A 24,879-nucleotide genomic window follows, 5' to 3' on the forward strand; every position below is an offset into this window, starting at 1 on the left:
TCTGGTTTTCAGACTCTTAACCAAGCCCCAAAGTTTTAGGAGAATACTGATGTATTCCTCCTCCAGCTTGCTCCTGTTTGTGTAAAGGGTCTTTTCGTATGCAAAAGAATAGGGAGGGGGGAGTGTCTGATTTTTCCTACTTGCAGTGGGTGTTCCAGCTACCGTTTTAACAGAGCTAAACTGGAAGCTTCTATGTTAATTTTTAAACGGTTTTATACTGGATTTTTAGATCAGTATCTGTGCATCTTATTCTTTATAGTATTGTCTATTATATGAACATGTGTGTAAACTGTCCCTTTAAGGGCATGAAACAATAAACCTTGGGAACATATATACAATTTGTGTTCCTCATAAAGTCTAATCACACTTTTATGATGAGTTACATGTGGATTAATTTAAGTGGTAGACTAATCTCAGTTTTTAGTTTATGCTGCCTTTTAATGGCATGTTTGAGATAAATACAATGGGGCATATGTATCAAGGTCTGTCGGACCTGATCTGACTTTGCGGATCAGGTCCGACAGACCTCGCGGAATACGGCGAGCAATACGCTCTCCGTATTCAGCATTGCACCAGCAGCTCACAAGAGCTGCTGGTGCAACGCCGCCCCCTGCAGACTCTCGGCCAATGGGCCGCCAGCAGGGGGTGTCAATCAACCCAATCGTACTCAATCGGGTTGATTTCCGGCAATGTCTGTCCGCCTGCTCAGAGCAGGCGGACAGGTTATGGAGCAGCGGTCTTTGTGACCGCTGCTTCATAACTGCTGTTTCTGGCGAAACATACGGAGCTTGATAAATATGCCCCATTGTATTTTGCTTTAAAATACATTTTATTAAAGGAAAATAAAACACTTTTTTTTCATGATTCAGATAGAGAATTCAATAAAAGAAAGTAAACTTTCATTTTATTTCCTGTATTACATTTGCTTATTTCTCATGAGATTCTTTGTTGCAGAGCATATCTAGGAAGGTAGCTTATAGATGTCTGGAACACTATAGGCAGCTGTTTGAGGGGAAAAATGCTGCCATCTAGTATTCTTGCAAATGTATATAATAAATAAAATAAATATAATGTATATAATAAATATAATAAATATAATAAATGTATATAATAAATATAATAAATATAATGTATATAATAAATATAATGTATATAATAAATATAATAAATATAATAAATGTATATAATAAATATAATAAATATAATGTATATAATAAATATAATGTATATAATAAATATAATAAATATAATAAATGTATATAATAAATATAATAAATATAATGTATATAATAAATATAATGTATATAATAAATATAATAAATGTATATAATAAATATAATAAATATATATAATAAATATAATAAATGTATATAACAAATATAATGTATATAATAAATATAATAAATATATATAATAAATATAATAAATATAATAAATATATATAATAAATATAATAAATGTATATAATAAATATAATAAATGTATATAATAAATATAATAAATATATATAATAAATATAATAAATGTATATAACAAATATAATGTATATAATAAATATAATAAATGTATATAATAAATATAATGTATATAATAAATATAATAAATGTATATAATAAAAACAGATTTTTTTTTTAAATGTATTTTTTATTTTACACTCTGAATCATAAAAGAAAGTTTTCATGTTCCTATGTTCCTTCAACTGAATGGGTAGTGATAGTTATGACATGATGACACAAGTCAATTTTTGAATCCTATTAAAAGGACAAATAATTCTTTATTTTCCATGCTTTAGATTCTCTACATTTTTGTACGTTATATTAAAATATAGTGACACACTGTGCGTGTAGTTATAATATAATTTATACAGTAAATACTAAATATAGTAATATTTTTGAAAACAGTTGACAGCTGTGTTATAATAAGGGAGCTGCTAAAACATAAAAACAATAGATGTATAATAATATTGTATGTAATAGGAAAAAAAAAATGTATTTTAATGCTAAATAATTAGAAACAGATAGATGATAATAGATAAAAGATAGATCACAGATAAAAGATAAATAAATAGATAATAGATAAAAAAGATAGTAGATAGATAGTAGATAAATAGATAAAAGAGATTATAGATTAAAGATAGATTATAGATAAATTATAGATTAATCGATAGATAAACAGATAAATGATAGAAAAGATAGTAGATAAATAAATAGATAAAAGATAGATCATAGATAAAAGATAGAACATAGATAAGATAGAAAATAGATAAATAATAGGTCAAAGCTAAAAGATAGAAAATAGATAATAGATAGATAAATAGATAGTATATAGATATAATTTATGTATAATGTTTTTATCTGTGGCTATGATATAGCCTTACTTTATATAAAAAATATAGACCTTGTGTGGTCTTTTTGTAAAACTTTATTCTTTTCAGCAAGAGGTGAAAGTATGAACAACACTGAGGTCTCTGATTCTGCTATGATTTACCATTTTGGTGACCAGATTCTCTAAAGCTCTGTGGTCTGACAAGATTTTCTAAGAAACCTCATCAGAAAGGCATATTTTAGCTAGGGAGCTGTTTACCTTGTTACTCAAGGTACTGGACGAAGGAGGACTCATGCATTAGAATATTTTATTAAAGGAACAGTATACACCAATTTTCATTTAACTGCATGTAATAGACACTACTATAAATAATAATGTGCACAGATACTGATCAAAAAATCCAGTATAAAACCTTTTAAAAACTTACTTAGAAGCTACCAATTTAGCACTGTTGATGAGATTAGCCTGGGACACCCACTGAAAGGGGCTGATCGCATAATCTCCACCCTCCCCTCTCCCCTGCATATGAACAGACCCATTATACAAACAGAAGCAGTCTGAATTTTGTATACATCAGTATGCATCTAAAACATTGGGGCTTGGTTAGGAGTATGAAAATCAGCACAATGTTATTTAAAAATAAGCAAAACTATACATTTTTACAAAAACACACCCAGATGGGCTATATAAATGGATCATCTACAAAACATTTATGCAAAGAAAAATCTAGTGTTTAATAAATAATTTGGGTGTATTTCCTTACCATGGTGTTAAATGTTTGTCTTATATTTTTATAGTATTTGTTGAACACTGTTAGTAAAATATGAAATCTATTTCTTGTATAGAATTGCAAGACTTTTTTTTGAGTGTGTTTTGTGGTATGTTTTTCTTTGTCTTTTCCTGAAACCATGGCAGTAGAGTGCTAATTAGATATTATCTGTCTTTTCTCTCCAGCTGGATTCTACAGCCGTCTTAAGGCTTCTGTCATATTATTTTCATCTTCATCTGTTTCTCATGGGCTGAGCAACACTTGTTTTCTTAATAGATGGTAGTTTTTATGTTGTATTATTCCTTATAGCTCATTCTTAGAATAGATTCAGACATCTCATCCTGTATATGAAGATGTCAGGCTGACAAGGGGATCAGTAGCAGGTGACTGGTGCTGGCCTAATGATAGTGAATCACACATTAGCTGATGTTCTTCCAAATCCTATAAAATCACAGAATATTGTCCAGTGTTTATATACATGAGTGTGCATTACTACATTGTGTGCTTAAAGGGATAGTCTAGTCAAAATTAAACTTTCATGATTCAGATAGAACCAACAATTTTAAGCAACTTTCTAATTTACTCCTATTATAAAAATGTTTTCGTTTTTTTGGTATTTTTATTTTAAAAAGCTCAAATGTAAGCTTGAGCCGGCCCATTTTTGGTTCAGAACCTGGGTAGCGCTTGCTGATTGGTGTCTAAATGTAGCCATCCAATCAGCAAGTGCTATCCAGGTGCTGAACCAAAAATGGGCCTGCTCTTAAAGGGACACTGTAACCAAAATTTTTCTTTCGTGATTCAGATTGAGCATGAAATTTTAAGCAACTTTCTAATTTACTCCTATTATCAATTTTTCTTCATTCTCTTGGTATCTTTATTTGAAATGCAAGAATGTAAGTTTAGATGCCGGCCCATTTTTGGTGAACAACCTGGGTTGTCCTTGCTGATTGGTGGATAAATTCATCCACCAATAAAAAAAGTGCTGTCCAGAGTACTAAAACCAAAAAAAAGCTTAGATGCCTTCTTTTTCAAATAATGATAGCAAGAGAACGAAGAAAAATTGAAAATAGGAGTAAATTAGAAAGTTGCTTAAAATTTCATGCTCAATCTGAATCATGAAAGAAAAATTTTGGTTACAGTGTCCCTTTAAGCTTACTTTCTAGCTTTTTAAATAAAGGTAGCAAGAGAACAAAGAAAAATTGATAATGGGAGGAAATTAGAAAGTTGCTTAAAATTGCCTGCTCTTTCTGAATCATGAAATTATTTTTGACTAGACTATCCCTTTAAAGGGGTAGGAAAAAGCTAAATTAAATTTGTATTCAATTCAGATAGAGCACTTTTAAATGCACTTCAATTCTCCAATTTACTTTGTTCTCTTGGTATCCTTTATTGAAAAAAAAATATATGTGCACATCCTACAGGAACTAGCTGGTGATTTGTGGCTACACACATTTATTACTTGTCATTGGCTCACCAGATAGGCTCAGCTAGCTCCCAGTGGTGCATTGCTGCTGTGTATCTGACTTTAACTATGTGTTTAATCCCTTTTCAAGAGTAAATCACAGTTGTACACAAGCAAAAGTATACAAATAAAATGTTCTAACATATAAGAGCATTCCTTTCTACACTTGATATCCCTTCAAACAGTGTTCAGATGGTGAAGAACCTACAAAGACAACAAAGAGGTTAGATTCATACACACTAATTAGACTGGTGAAATCATGCTCACAATTTATAGATTCTCACTTCAGCTCTTTTTTCCAAAATGTTGGGGTCAATCACACTCCTTTAGAAAAACATATCTAATCATTTTCTATAGAAAATCCCTATTAAAGTATATGGGGATTTTTGTAAATAAATCATTTGAAAAATGTTTCTAATTGATTGTGATAAACTACTTTGCTAGTGGCCATTCCTGCCATTAAGATATGAAGCCAACAATTTTGATTCAGATTGTCATATAATTTTAAGCAACGTTCTAGATTAACCTCTATTATTTAATTTGCTTTCTTCTCTTGGTATCCTTTGTTGAAAATCATATCTAGATAGGCTCAGGAGCAGCAATGCATTACTGGGAGCAAGCTGCTGATTGGTGGCTGCACATATTTGCCTCTTGTCATTGACTCACCCAATGTGTTCAGCTAGCTCCCAATAGTGCATTGTGGCATCTTTAACTAAAGATATCAATAGAATGAAGCCAATAGCAGAAATACATTTGAAAATTATTTATAATTGTTTGTTCTATCTGAATCATGAAAAAAAAATTGAGTTTCATGTCCCTTTAACATATACTTAAAAATGTTTGCCTGTTTTATTAGGATATAGTAGTCTCACTGGATAGAACCTTGCAGTAGGGGCTGGTTGTGGGCATTCTGGCACATTCTAGAACAGTGATTGTGGTTTTTCAACTGAACCTCGCTCAAGCATGCAGAATTATAATGAATTTATTGCCCCTATGAAGTATCTCACTATTTAAAACCTGACAAGTTTGTCTTGTTTTTCATTTTTATTTAAAGGGACATAAACCCCAATTTACTTCTATTATCTAATTTGCTTCATTCTTTAGATATGCTTTGTTAAAGAAATAGCAATGCACATGGGTAAGCCAATCACATTAGGCAAATATGTGCAAACACCAATCAGAAGCTACTGAGCCTATCTAGATATGCTTTTCAGGAAGGAATATCAAGAGAATGGAGAAAATTAGATAACGGAAGTCATTTAGAAAGGTGTGAAAAATGGTATTCTCTATCTGAATAATGAAAGAAAAAAAAATGTGTTTAATGTCCCTTTAACTGTTTTTAATATTTCTTTGGTGCAGTTTTTCCCCATTTTAATTAGTTTGATTAGTAATATTTTTAATGTGTTTTTGTGATGCCTTTATCTTTCACAGTGGAACTCATTCTATGCAGCGAGAAGCGAGTGACTGCAAGCTGGATACAGCTAGATAAGTTGAACTCATTCTATGCAGTGAGAAGCGAGTGAGTGCAAGCTAGATACAGCTAGATTGGTTGAACTCATTCTATGCAGCGAGAAGCGAGTGACTGCAAGCTAGATACAGCTAGATTGGTTGAACTCATTCTATGCAGTGAGAAGCGAGTGGCTGCAAGATAGATACAGCTAGATTGGTTGAACTCATTCTATGCAGTGAGAAGCGAGTGACTGCAAGCTGGATACAGCTAGATTAGTTGAACTCATTCTATGCAGTGAGAAGCGAGTGAATGCAAGCTAGATACAGCTAGATTGGTTGAACTCATTCTATGCAGCGAGAAGCGAGTGGCTGCAAGATAGATACAGCTAGATTGGTTGAACTCATTCTATGCAGTGAGAAGCGAGTGACTGCAAGCTAGATACAGCTAGATTGGTTGAACTCATTCTATGCAGTGAGAAGCGAGTGAGTGCAAGCTAGATACAGCTAGATTAGTTGAACTCATTCTATGCAGCGAGAAGCGAGTGACTGCAAGCTAGATACAGCTAGATTGGTTGAACTCATTCTATGCAGTGAGAAGCGAGTGACTGCAAGCTAGATACAGCTAGATTGGTTAAACTCATTCTATGCAGTGAGAAGCGAGTGACTGCAAGCTAGAGACAGCTAGATTGGTTGAACTCATTCTATGCAGCGAGAAGTGAGTGACTGCAAGCTAGATACAGCTAGATTGGTTGAACTCATTCTATGCAGTGAGAAGCGAGTGACTGCAAGCTGGATACAGCTAGATTAGTTGAACTCATTCTATGCAGTGAGAAGCGAGTGAGTGCAAGCTAGATACAGCTAGATTGGTTGAACTCATTCTATGCAGCGAGAAGCGAGTGACTGCAAGCTGGATACAGCTAGATTAGTTGAACTCATTCTATGCAGTGAGAAGCGAGTGAGTGCAAGCTAGATACAGCTAGATTGGTTGAACTCATTCTATGCAGCGAGAAGCGAGTGGCTGCAAGATAGATACAGCTAGATTGGTTGAACTCATTCTATGCAGTGAGAAGCGAGTGACTGCAAGCTAGATACAGCTAGATTGGTTGAACTCATTCTATGCAGTGAGAAGCGAGTGGCTGCAAGCTAGATACAGCTAGATTGGTTGAACTCATTCTATGCAGCGAGAAGCGAGTGACTGCAAGCTAGATACAGCTAGATTGGTTGAACTCATTCTATGCAGTGAGAAGCGAGTGAGTGCAAGCTAGATACAGCTAGATTGGTTGAACTCATTCTATGCAGCGAGAAGTGAGTGACTGCAAGCTGGATACAGCTAGATTAGTTGAACTCATTCTATGCAGTGAGAAGCGAGTGAGTGCAAGCTAGATACAGCTAGATTGGTTGAACTCATTCTATGCAGCAAGAAGCGAGTGGCTACAAGATAGATACAGCTAGATTGGTTGAACTCATTCTATGCAGTGAGAAGCGAGTGACTGCAAGCTAGATACAGCTAGATTGGTTGAACTCATTCTATGCAGTGAGAAGCGAGTGAGTGCAAGCTAGATACAGCTAGATTGGTTGAACTCATTCTATGCAGCGAGAAGCGAGTGACTGCAAGCTAGATACAGCTAGATTGGTTGAACTCATTCTATGCAGCGAGAAGCGAGTGACTGCAAGCTAGATACAGCTAGATTGGTTGAACTCATTCTATGCAGCGAGAAGCGAGTGAGTGCAAGCTAGATACAGCTAGATTGGTTGAACTCATTCTATGCAGCGAGAAGCGAGTGGCTGCAAGCTAGATACAGCTAGATTGGTTGAACTCATTCTATGCAGTGAGAAGCGAGTGACTGCAAGCTAGATACAGCTAGATTGGTTAAACTCATTCTATGCAGTGAGAAGCGAGTGACTGCAAGCTAGAGACAGCTAGATTGGTTGAACTCATTCTATGCAGCGAGAAGTGAGTGACTGCTGCAAGCTAGATACAGCTAGATTGGTTGAACTCATTCCATGCAGCGAGAAGCGAGTGACTGCAAGATAGATACAGCTAGATTGGTTGGAGCTGTGATAAGGGATGGGAACAAATCTTAATGAATTCCTCAATTTTCATGTTGGGATATGGGATTTTGTTGCAAGGTTTTTCAGCAAACTATTAGTTTTGGGTAACAGGTTTCATTTTTAATCTGGGCCAATGAGTGAGCTACTGAAAGAAAAAAGGACATTTTGATAGAGAACATTCGGCTAGATTACGAGTCTTGCGCTATGAGTAAAAAAGTAGGGTTAAGCCTCATAACGCTGCTTTTTTACTACCGCTGCTATTACGAGTCTTGCAGATTTAGGGGCACCGCACACTTTTTTGACCTTACCACAAATCAACTTACGCAAATTGCGTATAGTCTTTTTTCAATGGGACTTCCATAGCGCCGGTATTACAAGCTTGTCCTGGGAGGCCAAAAAGTGAGCAGTACACCCTATCCCGTCAAGATTCGTACCGCATTCTAAAGTCAGTAGTTATGAGTTTTACACTACAAAGCTGTAGCATAAAAATCATAACTAAAGTGCTAAAGTACACTAACACCCATAAACTACCTATTAACCCCTAAACCGAGGCCCTCCCACATCGCAAACACTAAAAGAAAATGATTAACCCTTAATCTGCTGCTCCCGACATCACCGCCACTAAAATAAACATATTAACCCCTAAACCGCCGCACTCCCGCCTCGCAAACACTAGTTAAATATTAACCTCTAATCTGCCGCCCCTAACATCGCCGCCACCTACCTACATTTATTAACCCCTAATCTGCTGCCCCCAATGTCGCCGCCACTATACTAAATTTATTAACCCCTAAATCTAAGTCTATCCCTAACCCTAACACTCCCTAACTTAAATGTAATTAAAATAAATATGAATTACTATCATATAATTCCTATTTAAAACTAAATACTTACATGTAAAATAAACCCTAAGATAGCTTCAATATAACTAATAGTTACATTGTAGCTAGCTTAGGTTTTATTTTATAAAGTTTGTATTTATTTTAACTAGGTAGAATAGTTACTAAATAGTTATTAACTATTTAATAACTACCTAGCTAAAATAAATACAAATTGACCTGTAAAATAAAACCTAACCTGTCTTACACTAACACCTAACCCTACAATTAAATAAATTCCCTAAATTAAAAACAATTAACTAAATTCAATATAATTAGCTAAATTAAAAAACAAACAAACACTAAATTACAGAAAATAAAAAACAAATTACAAGATCTTTAAACTATTTACACCTAATGTAATAGCCCTATCAAAATAAAAAAAGCCCACCCAAAATAAAAAAAAAACCTAGCCTAAACTAAACTACCAATATCCCTTAAAAGGGCCTTTTGCGGGGTATTGCCCCAAAGAAATCAGTTCTTTTACCTGTCAAAAAAATACACCCCTCCAACAGTAAAACCCACCACCCACACAACCAACCACCCCAAAAAAAACCTAACTAAAAAAACCTAAGCTCCCCATCTCCCTGAAAAGGGAATTTGGATGGGCATTGCCCATAAAAGGGAATTTAGCTCTATTGCAGCCCAAAACCCTAATCTAAAAATAAAACCCACCCAATACACCCTTAAAAAATCCTAACACTAACCTCCAAAGATCCAATTACAGTTTTGAAGAGCCGACATCCATCCTCAACAAAGCCGGGAGAAGTCTTCATCCAAGCGGCAAGATGTCCTCAACGAAGCCGGCAGAAGTGATACTTTAGACGGGCAGAAGTCTTCACCCAGACGGCATCTTCTATCTTCATCCTTCTGACGCGGAGCGGCTCCATCTTTAAGACATCCGGAGCGGAGCATCCTCTTCAATCGACGGCTTCTTCTACAATGAAGGTTCCTTTAAATGACGTCATCCAAGATGGCATCCCATAGATTCCGATTGGCTGATAGTATTCTATCAGCCAATCGGAATTAAGGTTGAAAAAATCCTCTTGGCTGATGCAATCAGCCAATAGGATTGAGCTTGCATTCTATTGGCTGATTGGAGTCAATAGAATGCGAGCTCTCAATCCTATTGGCTGATTGGATCAGCCAAAAGGATTGAAGTTCAATCCTATTGGCTGATTGCATCAGCCAATAGGATTTTTTCAACCTTAATTCCGATTGGCTGATAGAATTCTATTAGCCAATTGGAATCTAAGGGACGCCATCTTGGATGACGTCATTTAAAGGAACCTTCATTGTAGAAGAAGCCGTCAATTGAAGAGGATGCTCCGCGCTGGATGTCTTGAAGATGGAGCCGCTCTGCGTCGGAAGGATGAAGATAGAAGATGCCGTCTGGGTGAAAACTTCTGCCTGTCTGGAGGACCACTTCTGCCGGCTTTGTTGAGGACATCTTGCCGCTTGGATGAAGACTTCTCCCAGCTTTGTTGAGGATAGATGTCTGCTCTTCAAATCTTCGGGGGTTGGTGTTAGGATTTTTTAAGGATGTATTGGGCGGGTTTTATTTTTAGATTAGGGGTTTGGGCTGCAATAGAGCTAAATGCCCTTTTAAGGGCAATTCCCATCCAAATGTCCTTTTCAGCGCAATGGGGAGCTTATGTTTTTTTAGTTAGGTTTTTTTTGGGGTGGTTAGTTGTGTGGGTGGTGGGTTTTACTGTTGGAGGGGTGTATTTTTTTTGACAGGTAAAAGAGCTGATTTCTTTGGGGCAATGCCCCACAAAAGGCCCTTTTAAGGGCTATTGGTAGTTTATTTTAGGCTAGGATTTTTTTTTTATTTTGGGTGGGCTTTTTTTATTTTGATAGGTCTATTAGATTAGGTGTAATTAGTTTAAAGTTCTTGTAATTTGTTTTTTATTTTCTGTAATTTAGTGGGGGGGTTGTAATCTAGCTAATTCTATTGAATTTAGCTAATTGTATTTAATTTAGGGAATTTATTTAATTGTAGGGTTAGGTTAGGTGTTAGTGTAAGACAGGTTAGGTTTTATTTTACATGTCAATTTGTATTTATTTTAGCTAGGTAGTTATTAAATAGTTAATAACTATTTAGTAACTATTCTACCTAGTTAAAATAAATACAAACTTGCCTGTAAAATAAAAATAAACCCTTAGCTAGATACAATGTAACTATTAGTTATATTGTAGCTAGCTTAGGGTTTATTTTACAGGTAAGTATTTAGTTTTAAATAGGAATTAATTAGTTATTAATAGTAGGTTTGATTCAGATTTAATTTAATTATATTTAAGTTAGGGGGTGTTAGGGTTAGACTTAGATTTAGGGGTTAATATAGTATAGTGGTGGCGACATTGGGGGCGGCAGATTAGGGGTTTTGTAGTGTTTGTGATGCGGGAGTGTGGCGGTTTAGGGGTTAATATGTTTATTATAGTGGCGGCGATGTCCGGAGCGGCAGATTAGGGGTTAATAAGAATAATGTAGGTGTCGGCGATGTTGGGGGTGGCAGATTAGGGATTAATAAGTGTAAGATTAAGGGTGTTTAGACTTTGGGTTCATGTTAGGGTGTTAGGTGTAAACATTAAATGTGTTTCCCCATAGGAATCAATGGGGCTGCGTTACTGAGCTTTACGCTGCTTTATTGCAGGTGTTAGACTTTTTCTCAGCCGGCTCTCCCCATTGATGTCTATAAGGAAATCGTGCACAAGCACGTACAACCAACTCACTGCTGACTTAAGCAGCACTCGTATTGTAGTGCGGTATGGAGCACAATTTTGCTCTACGCTCACTTCTTGCCTTTTAACGCCGGGTTTCTGAAAACCTGTAATACCAGCACTGTAGGTAAGTGAGCGGTGAGAATAAGGTGCAAGCTAGTACCGCACCCCTCATAACGCAAAACTCGTAACCTAGCCGATTGACTTTAGAAACAATACATGTGAAAAATAGAAAATTGTGTGAGAAACATAAAACAAGTATGAATATAACAGAAATTGAGAAATACATTATTAAAAAGGAGTGGTGGGAGAATAAAAGAGAAGCAGAAGAGGACATATTATTTGGAGGAGTGTTAAATGGACTATTTTGTTAATTTGTTTATTATTTTCTGGTAAACTGGGTAGGCAAGTAGCAGATGAGGTTTAATCTAAATGAATGCAAAGTTATGCATCTTGACAGCATAGATATACAAGTAATTTATAATCTAAATAGGGTAGAGTTAGAGATGTCATCATGAGAACTATTTGGGAGATATTGTAGATAATAGACTTAGCAACAAGATGTAATGTTGTCAATCAGCAGTTGTAAAAACCAGTATGGAATTGTCATGAAAAATTCAATTCATGCAAAAAATATATTATTGTGCCTGTTTTTATATCGATGATAAGACCCCATCTTGAATGTGCAATGAAATTTAAGGCACACGTTTTTAAGATGGACATTATAGAACTGGAAAAAGTGCAGAGAAGGATGACAAATTTTATACGGAGAATGGAAGATTTGCATTATTAAAAAAAGTTTCAAAGGTTGCAATTATTTTCACTGGAATAAAGCATCTCTTAGGGGATTTCATTACATTATACCAATATATACAGGACCAAAGTAAGCAATAATCAGATGACATGTTTACAATAGACAAGAGGTCATCCATTGAAACTTGAGGAACATAACTTTCCCATACAACAGCATAAGGGGTTCTTTACAGTAAGAATAATCAGAATGGAATTCTATGCCTGATAAGATTGTTTTAGCAAATTAAGTATGAGCGTTTAAAAAAAGGGCTAGATATTTTGAAGAAAGCAGCATATACAAGGATTTAAGAGTTGGCATTAAAAGTATAGTATCTTGTTGATCCAAGGTGAAATCGATTTTTTTCCTTTTGAGGCAAAATTTATTTATTTTTTGTTTCTTTCTTTTGCCTTCATTTTGGTCAGCAGTAGTAAAAGAAATTTGTGAAAAATGAACCCAACGGATTTGAATATTTTTTTAACATATAACTGTAAAAAAACACTTTATACACACAACCCCCCCCCCTCTCACACACCCACACACACACACACACATATATATATATACACCCAGTGCACAGGTGTAATGGTGTAATTGAAGGTGTAAATTATGACATTGCTTTATAGCTATTTACATAATAGCATTTTTCACTTTCAATTTTGCACCTGGTAGGAAAAATTGCAATAAATAATAATTTTAGTAACTTATGTAAAATAACTAATGAGGTTTGTTGTTTTACATGGAAATGATCACATCTCCATGATTTACAGTTTGCGCTGTGCTGTTGCCTGTCAGTGTGGGCTTGTTATCATGTATTTGTGCTTGTTAAATGAGTATTCAGAATTGTAGTTTCCTATCAATGGTAAATTCCTACTCTTTATATTCTCAGATTGGAAGACGAATGCCCTAAGGTCAAGGCGTTACAAACATATATTTGCCTTTTTATCAGCATGACTCACTCCCATTCTTGATGTACAGATCTTCTTCATCAGTCATGCTGTCAAGTGCCAGTCATAACTCTCTCTCCTCTCCCATACATTTTTAGGCTGCGTCTGTCTACGCTGCAGGAGCCCAGCAGTTCTCTTATGGTACTGGACTGGCAACACACAGAGTCTTCAATTGGCGCACGTATTGTAGATTATCTCATCAGCCAGGAGAAGGTCACAGATAGGGTGGATCATTCTAAAGTGGAAGCAGGTAAACATTATAGAAGCTTATGATGCATATTCACTGTATGGGCTAATTTTTGTATTGCCTGTGCAGTTCAATGCCTCCACTATCCTCCTACATAAGTATTATAACACTGATCATACCTAAACAAACCATTGTAATTTATTTGTTATTTTCTAACTATAAATACCATGTGCTGTATTATTTTTTACTATATAGCTTTTCTAATGGATTGGAACTGTTTTAAAAAAAAAGCTAAAAATCACCCATTATACAATATTTTGTCACTGAATCTCTGATGGATTGGAATGTGGCAAAAATTAGCACAGACAATATAAAAACAATGGTGTACAAAACAATCAGTAAATATAAATTCATCTGGATCACTTGATGTTAAAAAATATATTGCAGCTTGCTGGGAACTCCAGGTTCAGCCACCACAAATAGATCAAACCACAGGCACTTTGGATTAAAATGGACGAATAGGCATAACAATACCAGTATCAGTGCAAATGCAAGAAAAGCACTCCCTGTTTTTAAAACAAATAGTAAAAATTAATCTTTATTGATCTTTAATTAAAATCCATTATCTCCAAACGTTTCTGTACATTTCACACCACTGTTCCAGTTTTGTCCAGTACCTTTGAAAATGTGTCACAATGGGCACAGAAACATTTGGAGACAATGGATTTTAATTGAAGATCAATAAAGGTGAAATTTTACTACAGTATTTGTTATAAAAACCTGAGAGTAATTTTCTTTCATCGTGAGCTGTCTATTATGGCTTGATAAGCACCCCAATAGATTTGAAAAGTAAAAGGGAGTACACTTATTGGGACTGCTTAAATAATGCAAAATAAATAATTTAATTACAAAGTATCTTTTACTTTGCATAATTTAAAAAAAATCAGGGGAATTACATTTTCAGTTTAAAATCTATTTAGCATCAATGTATTAAAACATACCAGCCTGGTTAAAGTATGGTATTCATTTATGAAAAGTCAGATAAAATGCATTAGAACACACCCTGTAAACCTCTCAATACAATTGTACACTCTTTTTTTGGCATTTCTATTTTTTTTTTTTTACCTATTTACACCTTTATATTGTTTGCTCAGAAACAGTGCTGAGTTTTGTGGAAGACATAATTTCAGGTGCAAAGTCTCCATGTGCAATGCCAGCCCAGGTACCTGACAAGCATTCTTCAACTATATCCCTCATAATCCGCTGCCTAGACCCTGATACCACCTACACGTGAGTATTAGAACCTTTGATTAGAACCCTTTATAACTTCTAAACTTTATTATGAGAGAAAGAAAGAAGTAGAAGAATGAATCAAATTAAAAATATAATGTAGAAAATCTCTAAAACTTAATATGGTCTCTTTTGTTTTAAAATAATGAGGTATATTTTATATATAGCGTTAAAGAGACATTGTACATATCCACATGGAAGAGCATCATTCAGGCATAATGAAAGATGTGTCTATCAACCAATTAAAATTAGAATCAATAATATCAACATGAGAATTTGCTTGCACACATTTGCAGCATACGGGTAGCAAACCCTGTTCGTCCACTCCCCGTATGTATCATTGCAATTGCAAGAGAGAAGGGCCTGTCAATCAATCTGAGCAAAAGTGTTTGGTATGATTGCTCTCAGACAAACAGAAGTGGCAGAGATTGTAAGATTCTGATGAATGTTGCTTCTTTTACATTGTGGGAAGCAGGCTTGCATATGTGAACCTACCCCGCAACAACTTTTAAGCAGCTTACATTGCTTAGTGCCCACTGTTATGTAAGTTATAATTTAAATGTATCTTTCTAAGGCATAAATTAAATATTTATTGTATGCTGCTCTAATCTGGATGAACAATTTTATTACAATATCCCTTTCATGACATTTCCTGACAACAATTATGGTTATAATATAGATAGATCAGTGTTTTTCAACCAGTGTGCCGTGGCACACTAGTGTGCCGTGAGAGATCCTCAGGTGTGCCACGGCAGACTGACAACAGTGTGACATATTTTTTAAACTTTGCTTGTTTTTTACTCCCAGTGCAGGGGTAGTTTGTAGGAGGCATGGCATAACAGCACAATACATACAGTATGTGTGTGTTTGTGTGTATGTGTATATATATATGCTGTATTAGGCTACAATGTGTGATTTTTTTAAAATTTTGGGATGGTGGTGTGCCACAGGATTTTTTAATGTAAAAAAGTGTGCCACGGCAAAAAAAAGGTTAAAAATCACTGAGATAGATGATGATAGATAGATAGATAGATAGATAGATAGATAGATAGATAGATAGAAAGAAAAATATATAATGAGAAGTAGCTATTTGCAAAACTATTAAAGTCATCAACCTGGTTGCAATTATATATATACACACACACACAAAAATGACACCAAGAAATATGCAGAATAAGTTTTAGATAAAAAGGAAAATAACTAGTAAGAGTTTATTTAATTGAATGTATTGTATGCAAACTGTATGTGTATATCTACCTATAATCTATCTAATCTATCTTTTGTTTGATCAACTAACCAAGATATTTATCTGCATTTTGAACCCCTCTATTTGTTGTGGTTTTTTTTTGTTTTTTTTTAAACTCAGATTTACTCTATGGGGAGTGGATAATACCGGGAGACGTTCAGAGTCAAGCCATGTGACAGTAAGAACTCCATGTCCAGAGGTGGATGATGTTAAATCCCAAGGTAAAACCCTACATTCATGAGTCTGATTATACAGTAAATTGCAGCTAGTATTAAATAGTATTAATGGACAATAACACAGAAGAAAATTATGCAAAGGGTAACATAAATGCTACAACAATTGTAAAACAATTTAATATAATAAGATCAATATATGACAAACAATCTTGGCCATATAAAGACAAAACAAGTATGTATATGTTTATATAAGTCCACATCAGAATCTCTTAAGTAAATATTCTGTTTCAGTGCAATAAATTGGATATCTTATGCTCACCCTTAGAGAAATATACTCACTGTAGTGACCTCAAATGAATGAAAAAAGGTACTTGGAAGAGGGGTATTTGTTCAATTTGGAATCACTTCTAGTTGTATGTTCAGACTTCCATAAGAGATCTTTTTTTTTTCTCCTCTATGAAGGTATATCTGTACATATATGCTTTTGCATGAGAAAGAAGTCTGCTGAATTGTCAATCCATTATCACAAGACACAAAGTGTTCAGGGGTATCAGTTCCTTGTGGAATGGCAGAGGTCAGAACTTGGTTGACGTTACAGTGAGCTCACAAATATATTTCTGCTTAAGAGGTTCCTATACATTCAGCACAAACCCCATAGAACTACTAATTTGTATTCACAATGTGCACTGCCTTATGTCTTTTGTTGCCATTTTTTTTACTATCCTAACAAGCTAAGCTTCATAGTATGTCTACAAGTAACCCTTTCCTAAAATATTTAGTTTTTACGTTCATTAACATTTTTATAACGAAACACTGGATGAGCCATGAACAAACATGTTTATGAATATATTTTTAAAATTTTGTAATATTCCACAGTTTAAAAGTGTTGCAATCAATATATAAAATTTTAGTAAAACAGGGAAGTGATGATATTTTTTTAAACTTGAACCAAGCGTGCACAAAATTAAAGGCCAAAAATGTAGTAAAAATTGCCAAAATATTTATTGAAAACATTTCCAGAATAGAATTTCAGAAGGGAAAGAATAATGAAATATAGAGAGGTGCATTCAGACTTTTGTTTGCTTGACAAAATCAATTTGTTTATTCAACCATGGTGTTAAAAAAAGATGGTGCAGGAATGGGGGGGAAGTTATATTGTTTGGTTAATAAGCTCATTTGTTTGTAATAATGTACAGGTGGTCTTACCATTCATTTGTCCATAGCCCCTGTCCAATCCTACCTTAATATTACTAATGACTGATGTTAGGGTCAGCTGGTCAGGCACTAAATGCTGGATTCTATTCATACAGGAGTTGTACGTTCTTTTAACATTGAAAAATAGGTTATTTTAATTATTTGAATACATTTTTTTTTAATATTTAATTGTCTGTATTAGCTATTCCCATTGGAAATAATGGTAACAAATCCAATATTTGTCTGAGCAAAATTTAGCTAAAACAAATCATTTGGAAGAACTCATTTTTAAACTGTGCAGTGTGCACATGTCTAATGAAATACATAAACCATCCAACCATGGGTGTCCACAGAAGTTGTCCAGGAGTGGGGCAAAAAAATAATAATTATATAACCCAGCACAATGAACTCAGTGTCAACTTAAAGAAGTAGAGAGTTGCTTAATGCAGAAATTAGTTGCTCATCATTTTAAATATGATGGTTCATTGGCATCAAAACAGTGAAAAAAGTAGGTGCCTACATTTGGCTATACAAAACAAATTTCAAGAGGATGTATGGTCTTAGCCTCCTCCGCATTCCCATGAATCCAACAGTGATATTAAAATTGGTGTTGAAAGTATTTTTTGGTAATTTGTAATAATGCAGTTGAGGGTTCTTGAAAAATAGCCACATAAATTGTAATCATTTGGGCATCAAAATATGTTTTCTTTGGTTCATCTAAAAGTGCTTCTGTAAAGAACGCAAATGAAAAAACGTACTAAAGTTACATAATCAGAGTATTAGTCTCGAGAGAGAGTATGGAGCAAGCACAAAGTTCACAGATGTTTTACAGCAAAAGAAAATAAGTAAATTATAAATGTATAATGCATATTCCTTAAATGTAATTACTTACATTTTGAGATAAATGTGTCTTTAAGGATTTCTTTTTAAAGAATTATAAAACTGATGGAACCTGATTAACTCACATAAGTTTAAGGAAGTATATTTCCTTCTAATGACACGGTGAGTCCATGGATCATCATAATTACTATTGTGGAATATCACTACTAGCCTGCAGGAGGAGACAAAGAGCACCACAGCCAAAGCTGTTAAATACCACTCCCCTTACCCACAACCCCCAGTCAATCTCTTTGCTTGTAGTGCATGGAGGTGGTAAAGTTTAGGTGTCTGAGAGATGTTTCTTCTATCAGAAGTTTGTTATTTTGTAGCAGGACAGGTTTGCTCTGTCTTTTTGGGGGTTTAGCCCTAGTCCATGTCAGTCTCTTCAGTAGGGCAGTGGTTAAGCATCTGGGAACTTGTGGGGTATAATCCTCACTGCGCCTTCCAATTTGTTGTTGCTGCCCTTTCTTTGGAAGCCTGTTTAAGTTTAATCAGACTTCCTTTTTTTCCACAGGTCCCTGAGAGGGTGAGGGTCTCTCAAACCGGGTATGCTGCCCTGCTGTCGGGCATATGGTATTTCAGATGGCAAATGCCTTATTTTAATTTCTGGGGTTTCTGGAATTAGGCACTTTTTCTTTTAAGGATCTTCCTATTTTTATTAATATGGGGTATTTGGCAGTTTATGGTTGCAGGACACTGGGGACCTTGGAGACTGTGGCTCAGTTTTTTTTATTTTTCTATTGCTCTCTTGTATTGAGTTAATAGTACTGCTGCTGTTAATTAGTTGTATTAAAGGCATCATGTGTGTTTCTTTGAGTACTTCTGCTGTTATTCAGTTGTATGGCAGCATGTGTGTTTTCCTGAATATTGTTGCTGTTAATATGTTGTTTGGCAACGTGTATTACAGGCAGCGTGTGTGTTTCACTGAGTACTGCTGCTGTTAATATCTTGTATGGAAGCGTGTGTTTCAGGCAGCGTGTGTTTTTCACTATGTACTGTTGCTGTGGATAACTTGTATGGCTGCGGGCAGTTATGCCGCTTGTTGTAATGGCAGCCGGGTTTGTTGTATCTGAGACGCCCATGACTAGGGCGGGTTTCTGCTGTGGCACCAAGTAGTTTGTGCACCTCTCCGGTTCTTTTTCATTTGGGTTCCGGATCGGATTTGCACTACTGAGTTTGTTGGTATGAGGTCTGGGAGCCCTGTTGAGATTGTTTTCCGGTGAGCAGATCAGGTATGCGCCTCCACAATGAGTGTTGAGGTGAGGGGTTGCCTAAGTTTATTTTAAGACCTTTTGCAGTTTTGTTTTGAATGCTGCTGCTGTTTGTGCGTTTATTATTTAAAGGAGCAGTAACATTTTTGTGATGAGTTTTACTGCTGTGGTTTTTAGAGAAGGGCAGTAATTTGTTGCTGCTGTTGGGAATTAATATTGTTTTTTATTATTTAAAGTGACAGTAAAGTAAAAATGTTTCATGTGGCCTGTGTTTTGATTCCAATGTGGAACCACCAGTTCTTTTTTTCTCTCTCTTGTATTGATAGAACTTTACATGACAGGGATAGATTTTTTGAGTCTGAGCCACCATTAGCTGTATCCTGTTCCAGAGATACTGCTGCTTTCTCCTCCAGTGTCCCATACTTTGTTGTCCGCACATGCAGTGCCCTGCGCTTCATCTCATACTCCGGTTGGGGTTTCATTACAAGATATTGCTACCCAGATATCTTCTGCGGTAATGGAGGCGCTTTCTGTTTTTCCTGTATTACAGGGGCAGCGCAAAAGGAAATTTAAGTCGTTTCTGATTCAGTTGCGTCTGTTCCAAGGGTTTCCTCTCAGAGGTCTGAGGAGGATGATTCTTTGGTTGCATCTGAGGAAATGTATTGTTATTGTCACTCCTAAGAAGTCTAATAAGCTGAATTAGTATTTGAACCTTCCACAGTGAAGGTGTTTCCTGTTCCTGGCCATGCTTCAGAGATTATTACATGGGTGTGGGAGAGACCTGGTATTCCTTTTTCCCATTCTCCATTTTTCAAGAGGATGTTTTCAATAGCTGATTCTGTTAAGGAATCTTGGCAGATGGTTTTCAAGGTGTAAGGAGCAGTTTCCACTTTGGCCAAGAGGACCTCTATTCCCATAGAGGACAGTTGTTCTTTTAGGAATCCTATGGATAAGAGGTTGGAGGCGTTACTCAAAAGGATGTAGCAGCCTGCGGTGTGTACTAGTGAGGCAACTTTCTGGTTCATGTGTTGTCTGATTCTATTCAGTCTGATACTCCTCTTGTAGAGTTTCAGGATAGGATTAGGGCCTTGAAGTTGGCTATTTCCTTGATTGTGGATGCATCCTTTCAAGTTATTAAGTTGGGAGCATAGTTTTCTGGTTTTGCTGTTTTGGCACGCAGAGCCTTGTGGTTAAAGTCCTGGTCTGCAGATGTGTCATCTAAGTATAAGCTTTTGTTTATTCCTTACAAGGGTAAGACCTTGTTTGGTCCTGGTTTGGTTAAAAAAAAAAAATCAGATTTTGCGGGAGGAAAGGGTCTTTTTCTCCCGCAGGATAAGAAAAATAAGCTGAAAGGGCGTCAGAGTAATTTTCGGTCCTTTCGAAACTTTTCAGGTACGCCTTTCCCCTCCTCTTCCAAGCAGATTCAGTCCAGGTCCTCCTGGAAGTCCATTCAGTCTTGCAACAAGGGGAAGCAATCTAAGAAGCCTGTTTCTGACTCTCTTGTTTCACTCTCTGGGCATTGCACGTGGGTCCCACGGATACAAGTTGGAGTTCAAAAGTTTTCCTCCCAGGGGCAGGTTTCACTTCTCAAGATTTTCTATAGACCAGTTAAATAGAGAGGCATTCTTGTGTTGTGTCCAGGATCTTTCCAATCTGGGGGTGATAGTTCCTGTTCTAGTTTCAGGTTGTGGGGTGTTGCAGTGGCGCCTTATCTGGTCGATATCCCACGGTTGTAGGTGATTTTAGGAAGATTCTTTATAGATGAAGATTTTTTTGACAGAGGTCAGAAGAACAAAGATCTTCAATTCTTGTCTGGCCCTTCAGTCCTCTCCTCGGCCGTCAGTGGCTCAGTGTATGGAGGTAATTTGTCTGATGGTGTCAGCTATGGACATCATTCTGTTTGCTTGCTTCCATCTCCATTGCAGTTATGAATACTCAGACAATGGAATGGGGATTATGTGGAACTGTCTCCTAGAATTGTTCTGGATCAGGCGACAAGAGGTTCTCTTCTGTGGTGGTTGTCTTAAGATCTTTTTTCCCAGGGAATCTGTTTTCGCAGACCTTCTTGGGTGATCGTGTCCAAGGATGCCAGTCTGCTGGGATGGGGAGCTGCCTGGGGTTCTTTTAGGGCTCAGGGTCTATGGACTCGGGAAGTATCACTTCTTTCCATAAGCTTTTAGAGCTGAGGGCAATCTTCTAGGCTCTTCTAGCCTGGCCTCAGTTAGCTTCATCCCAGTTTATCAGGTTTCAGTTGGACAATATAACGTCAGTGGCTTGCATTAATCATCAGGGAAGAACTTGGAGTTCCTCAGCCATGACAGAGGTAGCCAGGATTGTTCAGTAGGCAGATACTCACAATTTCTGTCTGTTTGCAATCCATATTTCAGGGGTGGACAATTGGGAAGTGGATTTTCTGAACAGACAAAAATTTCACCCGGGGGAGAGGGATCTTCACCTGGAGGTGTTTGACATCTTGGTTTTCAAGTGGGGGCAGCCGGAACTGTTTTTTTCTTGGCATCTCATCAGAATGCCAAGCTCACAAGGTACGGGTCGAGATCAAGAGATCCTCGGGCTGTGTTAATAGATGCTCTGGCAGTTCCTTGGAACTTCATTCTAGAGTATGTGTTTCCTCCGTTTGCTCTCCTTCCATGAGTCATTGTTTGATTCAGTCAGGAAAGAGCCAGTCAATGATTCTCTTTGCTCTGGCATGGCCTCACAGAATCTGGTATGCGGATCTGGTGATGATTTCATATCTTCCACCTTGGAGTCTTCCGTTAAGGAAGGACCCTCTACTTCAGGGTCCCTTCCTTGGAGATTGAATGCTTGATATTTTTTTTTTTTTCTAAGCATGGGTTTTCAGAGTTTATTGAGACTATGATTCGGGCTCGCAAGCCTGTTATTGGAAAACATTTTTTATAGGATATGGCATAAAGATCTTTATTGGTGTGAATCCAAAGGCTACTCTTGGAGTAGAGTTAGGATTCCTAGGTTTTGGTTTTTCTCCAGGAAGGTCTGGAGAAAGGTTTAGCTGTAGGTACCCTGAAGGGTCAACTTTCTGTTTTATCTATCTTGTTGCTCAAGCCTCTGGCGGAAGTGCTAAATGTGCAGTCTTTTTGTCAGGCCCTGGTTAGAATCCGGCCTATGTTTAAGTTTGCTACTCCTTCTTGGAGTCTTAATTTGGTTCTTAGAGTTCTTCAGCAGGCTCTGTTTGAGTATATGCAGTCTTTGGATATTAAGATGTTTTCCTGAGAGGTTTTGTTTTTTGTTTTTTGGTTGCTATCTCTTTGGTTCGAAGAGTTTCGGAATTTTCAGCACTGCAGTGTGAATCTCCTTACCTTATTTTTCATTCTGATAAGGTAGTCCTGTGTACTGCCTTAGGTTTCCTTCCAAAGTGGTTTCGGATAGGAATATTAATCAAGAGATTGTTGTTTCTTCTGTGTGTTCAACTCCTAATCCTTCTTCTCATAAGGAGCGTTTGTTGCACAAAACTGGATGTGGTTCGTGCGTTGAAATATTTTTTGCAGGCGACTATGGAATTTCACCAGTCTTCTTCTTTGTTTCTTGTGTTTTCTAGGAAATGCAAGGGTCTGAAAGCTATGGCTACTTCTCTTTCTTTTTAGCTGAGGAGTATTATTTGTTTGGTTTACGAGTCTGCTGGACTGCAGCCTCTTAAGAGACTCACGGCTTATTCCACAATGACTGTATCTTCTTCGTGGGCCTTCAAAAATGGAGCTTCTGTGGAACAGATTTGCAAAGTTGCCACTTGGTCATCTTTACATGCTTTTTCTAAATTTTATAAGTTTGATACTTTTGCTTCAGCTGAGGCTTCTTTTGGGGAGAAAGATTTTTCAAGCAGTGGTGCCTTCCGTTTAGGCTGTCTTGTCCCTCCCTAATCATCCGTGTCCTCTAGATTGGGTATTGATTCCCAATAGTAATTATGATGATCCGTGGACTCACCGTGTCATTAGAAAGAAAATGAAATGTATTCTTACCTGATAAAGTTGTTTCTTTCTTGACACGGTAAGTCCACGGCCCGCCCTGTATTTTCAGGCAGTTTATTTTTTCATAAACCTCAGGCACCTCTGCACCTTATATTACTTTCCTTTCTCCTTTCCCTTTTGTCGAATGACTGGGGGTTGTGGGTAAGAGGAGTGGTTTTTAACAGCTTTGCTGTTGTGCTCTTTGCCTCCTCCTGCAGGCCAGGAGTGATATTCCCCAATAGTAATTATGATGATCCGTGGACTCACCGTGTCAAGAAAGAAACAAATTTATCAGGTAAGAATAAATTTCATTTTTTAAATCTTGGATTGATTATATCCTTATAAAAAGGAATCAGATTCCCCTAATCGTATACCCATTGCTCTACCTATGTATGCTGAATATCTTAGCAGTTTTTTGTAAAAATGATATGAATATTAATACACTATTTACCATAATTTTGTTTTTGTCCAACAGTTTTAAGAGCACTGAGAGTCCATTGCACAACTTACATGCTAATTTCTACAACAACATAACATAAAACTATAATGAAAATGTTGGTTTAGCACCTGAAAATCTAGATGAAATGATTCTAAATTAATTAAACATATCCTTACAGACACCAGATGTTGTATCTTGGCTGCTTTGTTGTGTAAAAACAAAATGCTGCTAATCTTAGAGTGTTCTGGGAATAATAAAAATTTATCTTCCAAATTGTAAATAATAGACACTTATGTAAAATGATGGAAAACTACAAAAGTCCAATAAACTGTATTGCTTAGAGTTTTAACAAAATAATTAAATACTTTCAGATCAAAGGGATTATATAATTACACAGTTTCAGATCAAAAGGATTATGCAATTACACAGTTTATTATTGATTACAATAAACATAGTTAAATGCAATTGATTGATTAATACATACATAAGCAAATTCTATTCAGTCAACTGATTGAAAACAGTAATTAAACAGCCATAATAATTAAAAAAAATGTACATACTCTAATCCGTTACATCATGTCATTTTATGACTATCGACCATGCTGTACTGTGTGTTTAGTCACTGCAAATCTGTTAAACACTCAGTAGAAGTGACTCTCGAAAACCCACAGTGCAGTACCAGTCCCAAGCGGAACCCATTGCTGATCCAATCAGCAGCTTTAGTTGTATGACTTAGATGTGCAACTAGCTCTTATAATTGGATCAGCTGCGGATTCAGCTTGGGACAAGCAATGCAACCGCAGGTTCTGAGCAGCCATTCTACTGTGTGTTTACCCCCTTTGTGGTTGTTAAACACACAATTGAGCAACGTCAATAGTTGTAAA

The 24,879-nt window shown here is 36.3% G+C and overlaps 1 protein-coding gene across 1 annotated transcript in view; it reads left to right on the plus strand.

Moving 5' to 3' along the window:
• Nucleotides 1-24,879, plus strand: part of ASTN1 (astrotactin 1) — an 896,761-nt gene that overhangs the window by 855,662 nt on the left and 16,220 nt on the right. The window contains exons 19-21 of the mRNA XM_053693303.1: nucleotides 13,492-13,643; nucleotides 14,735-14,870; nucleotides 16,237-16,337. Of these exons, the coding sequence (XP_053549278.1) occupies nucleotides 13,492-13,643; nucleotides 14,735-14,870; nucleotides 16,237-16,337 (389 nt within the window). The remainder of the gene's footprint in view (nucleotides 1-13,491; nucleotides 13,644-14,734; nucleotides 14,871-16,236; nucleotides 16,338-24,879) is intronic.

This window comes from Bombina bombina, chromosome 10, assembly GCF_027579735.1.
Source record: "Bombina bombina isolate aBomBom1 chromosome 10, aBomBom1.pri, whole genome shotgun sequence".
Taxonomy (NCBI): Eukaryota; Metazoa; Chordata; class Amphibia; order Anura; family Bombinatoridae; genus Bombina; species Bombina bombina.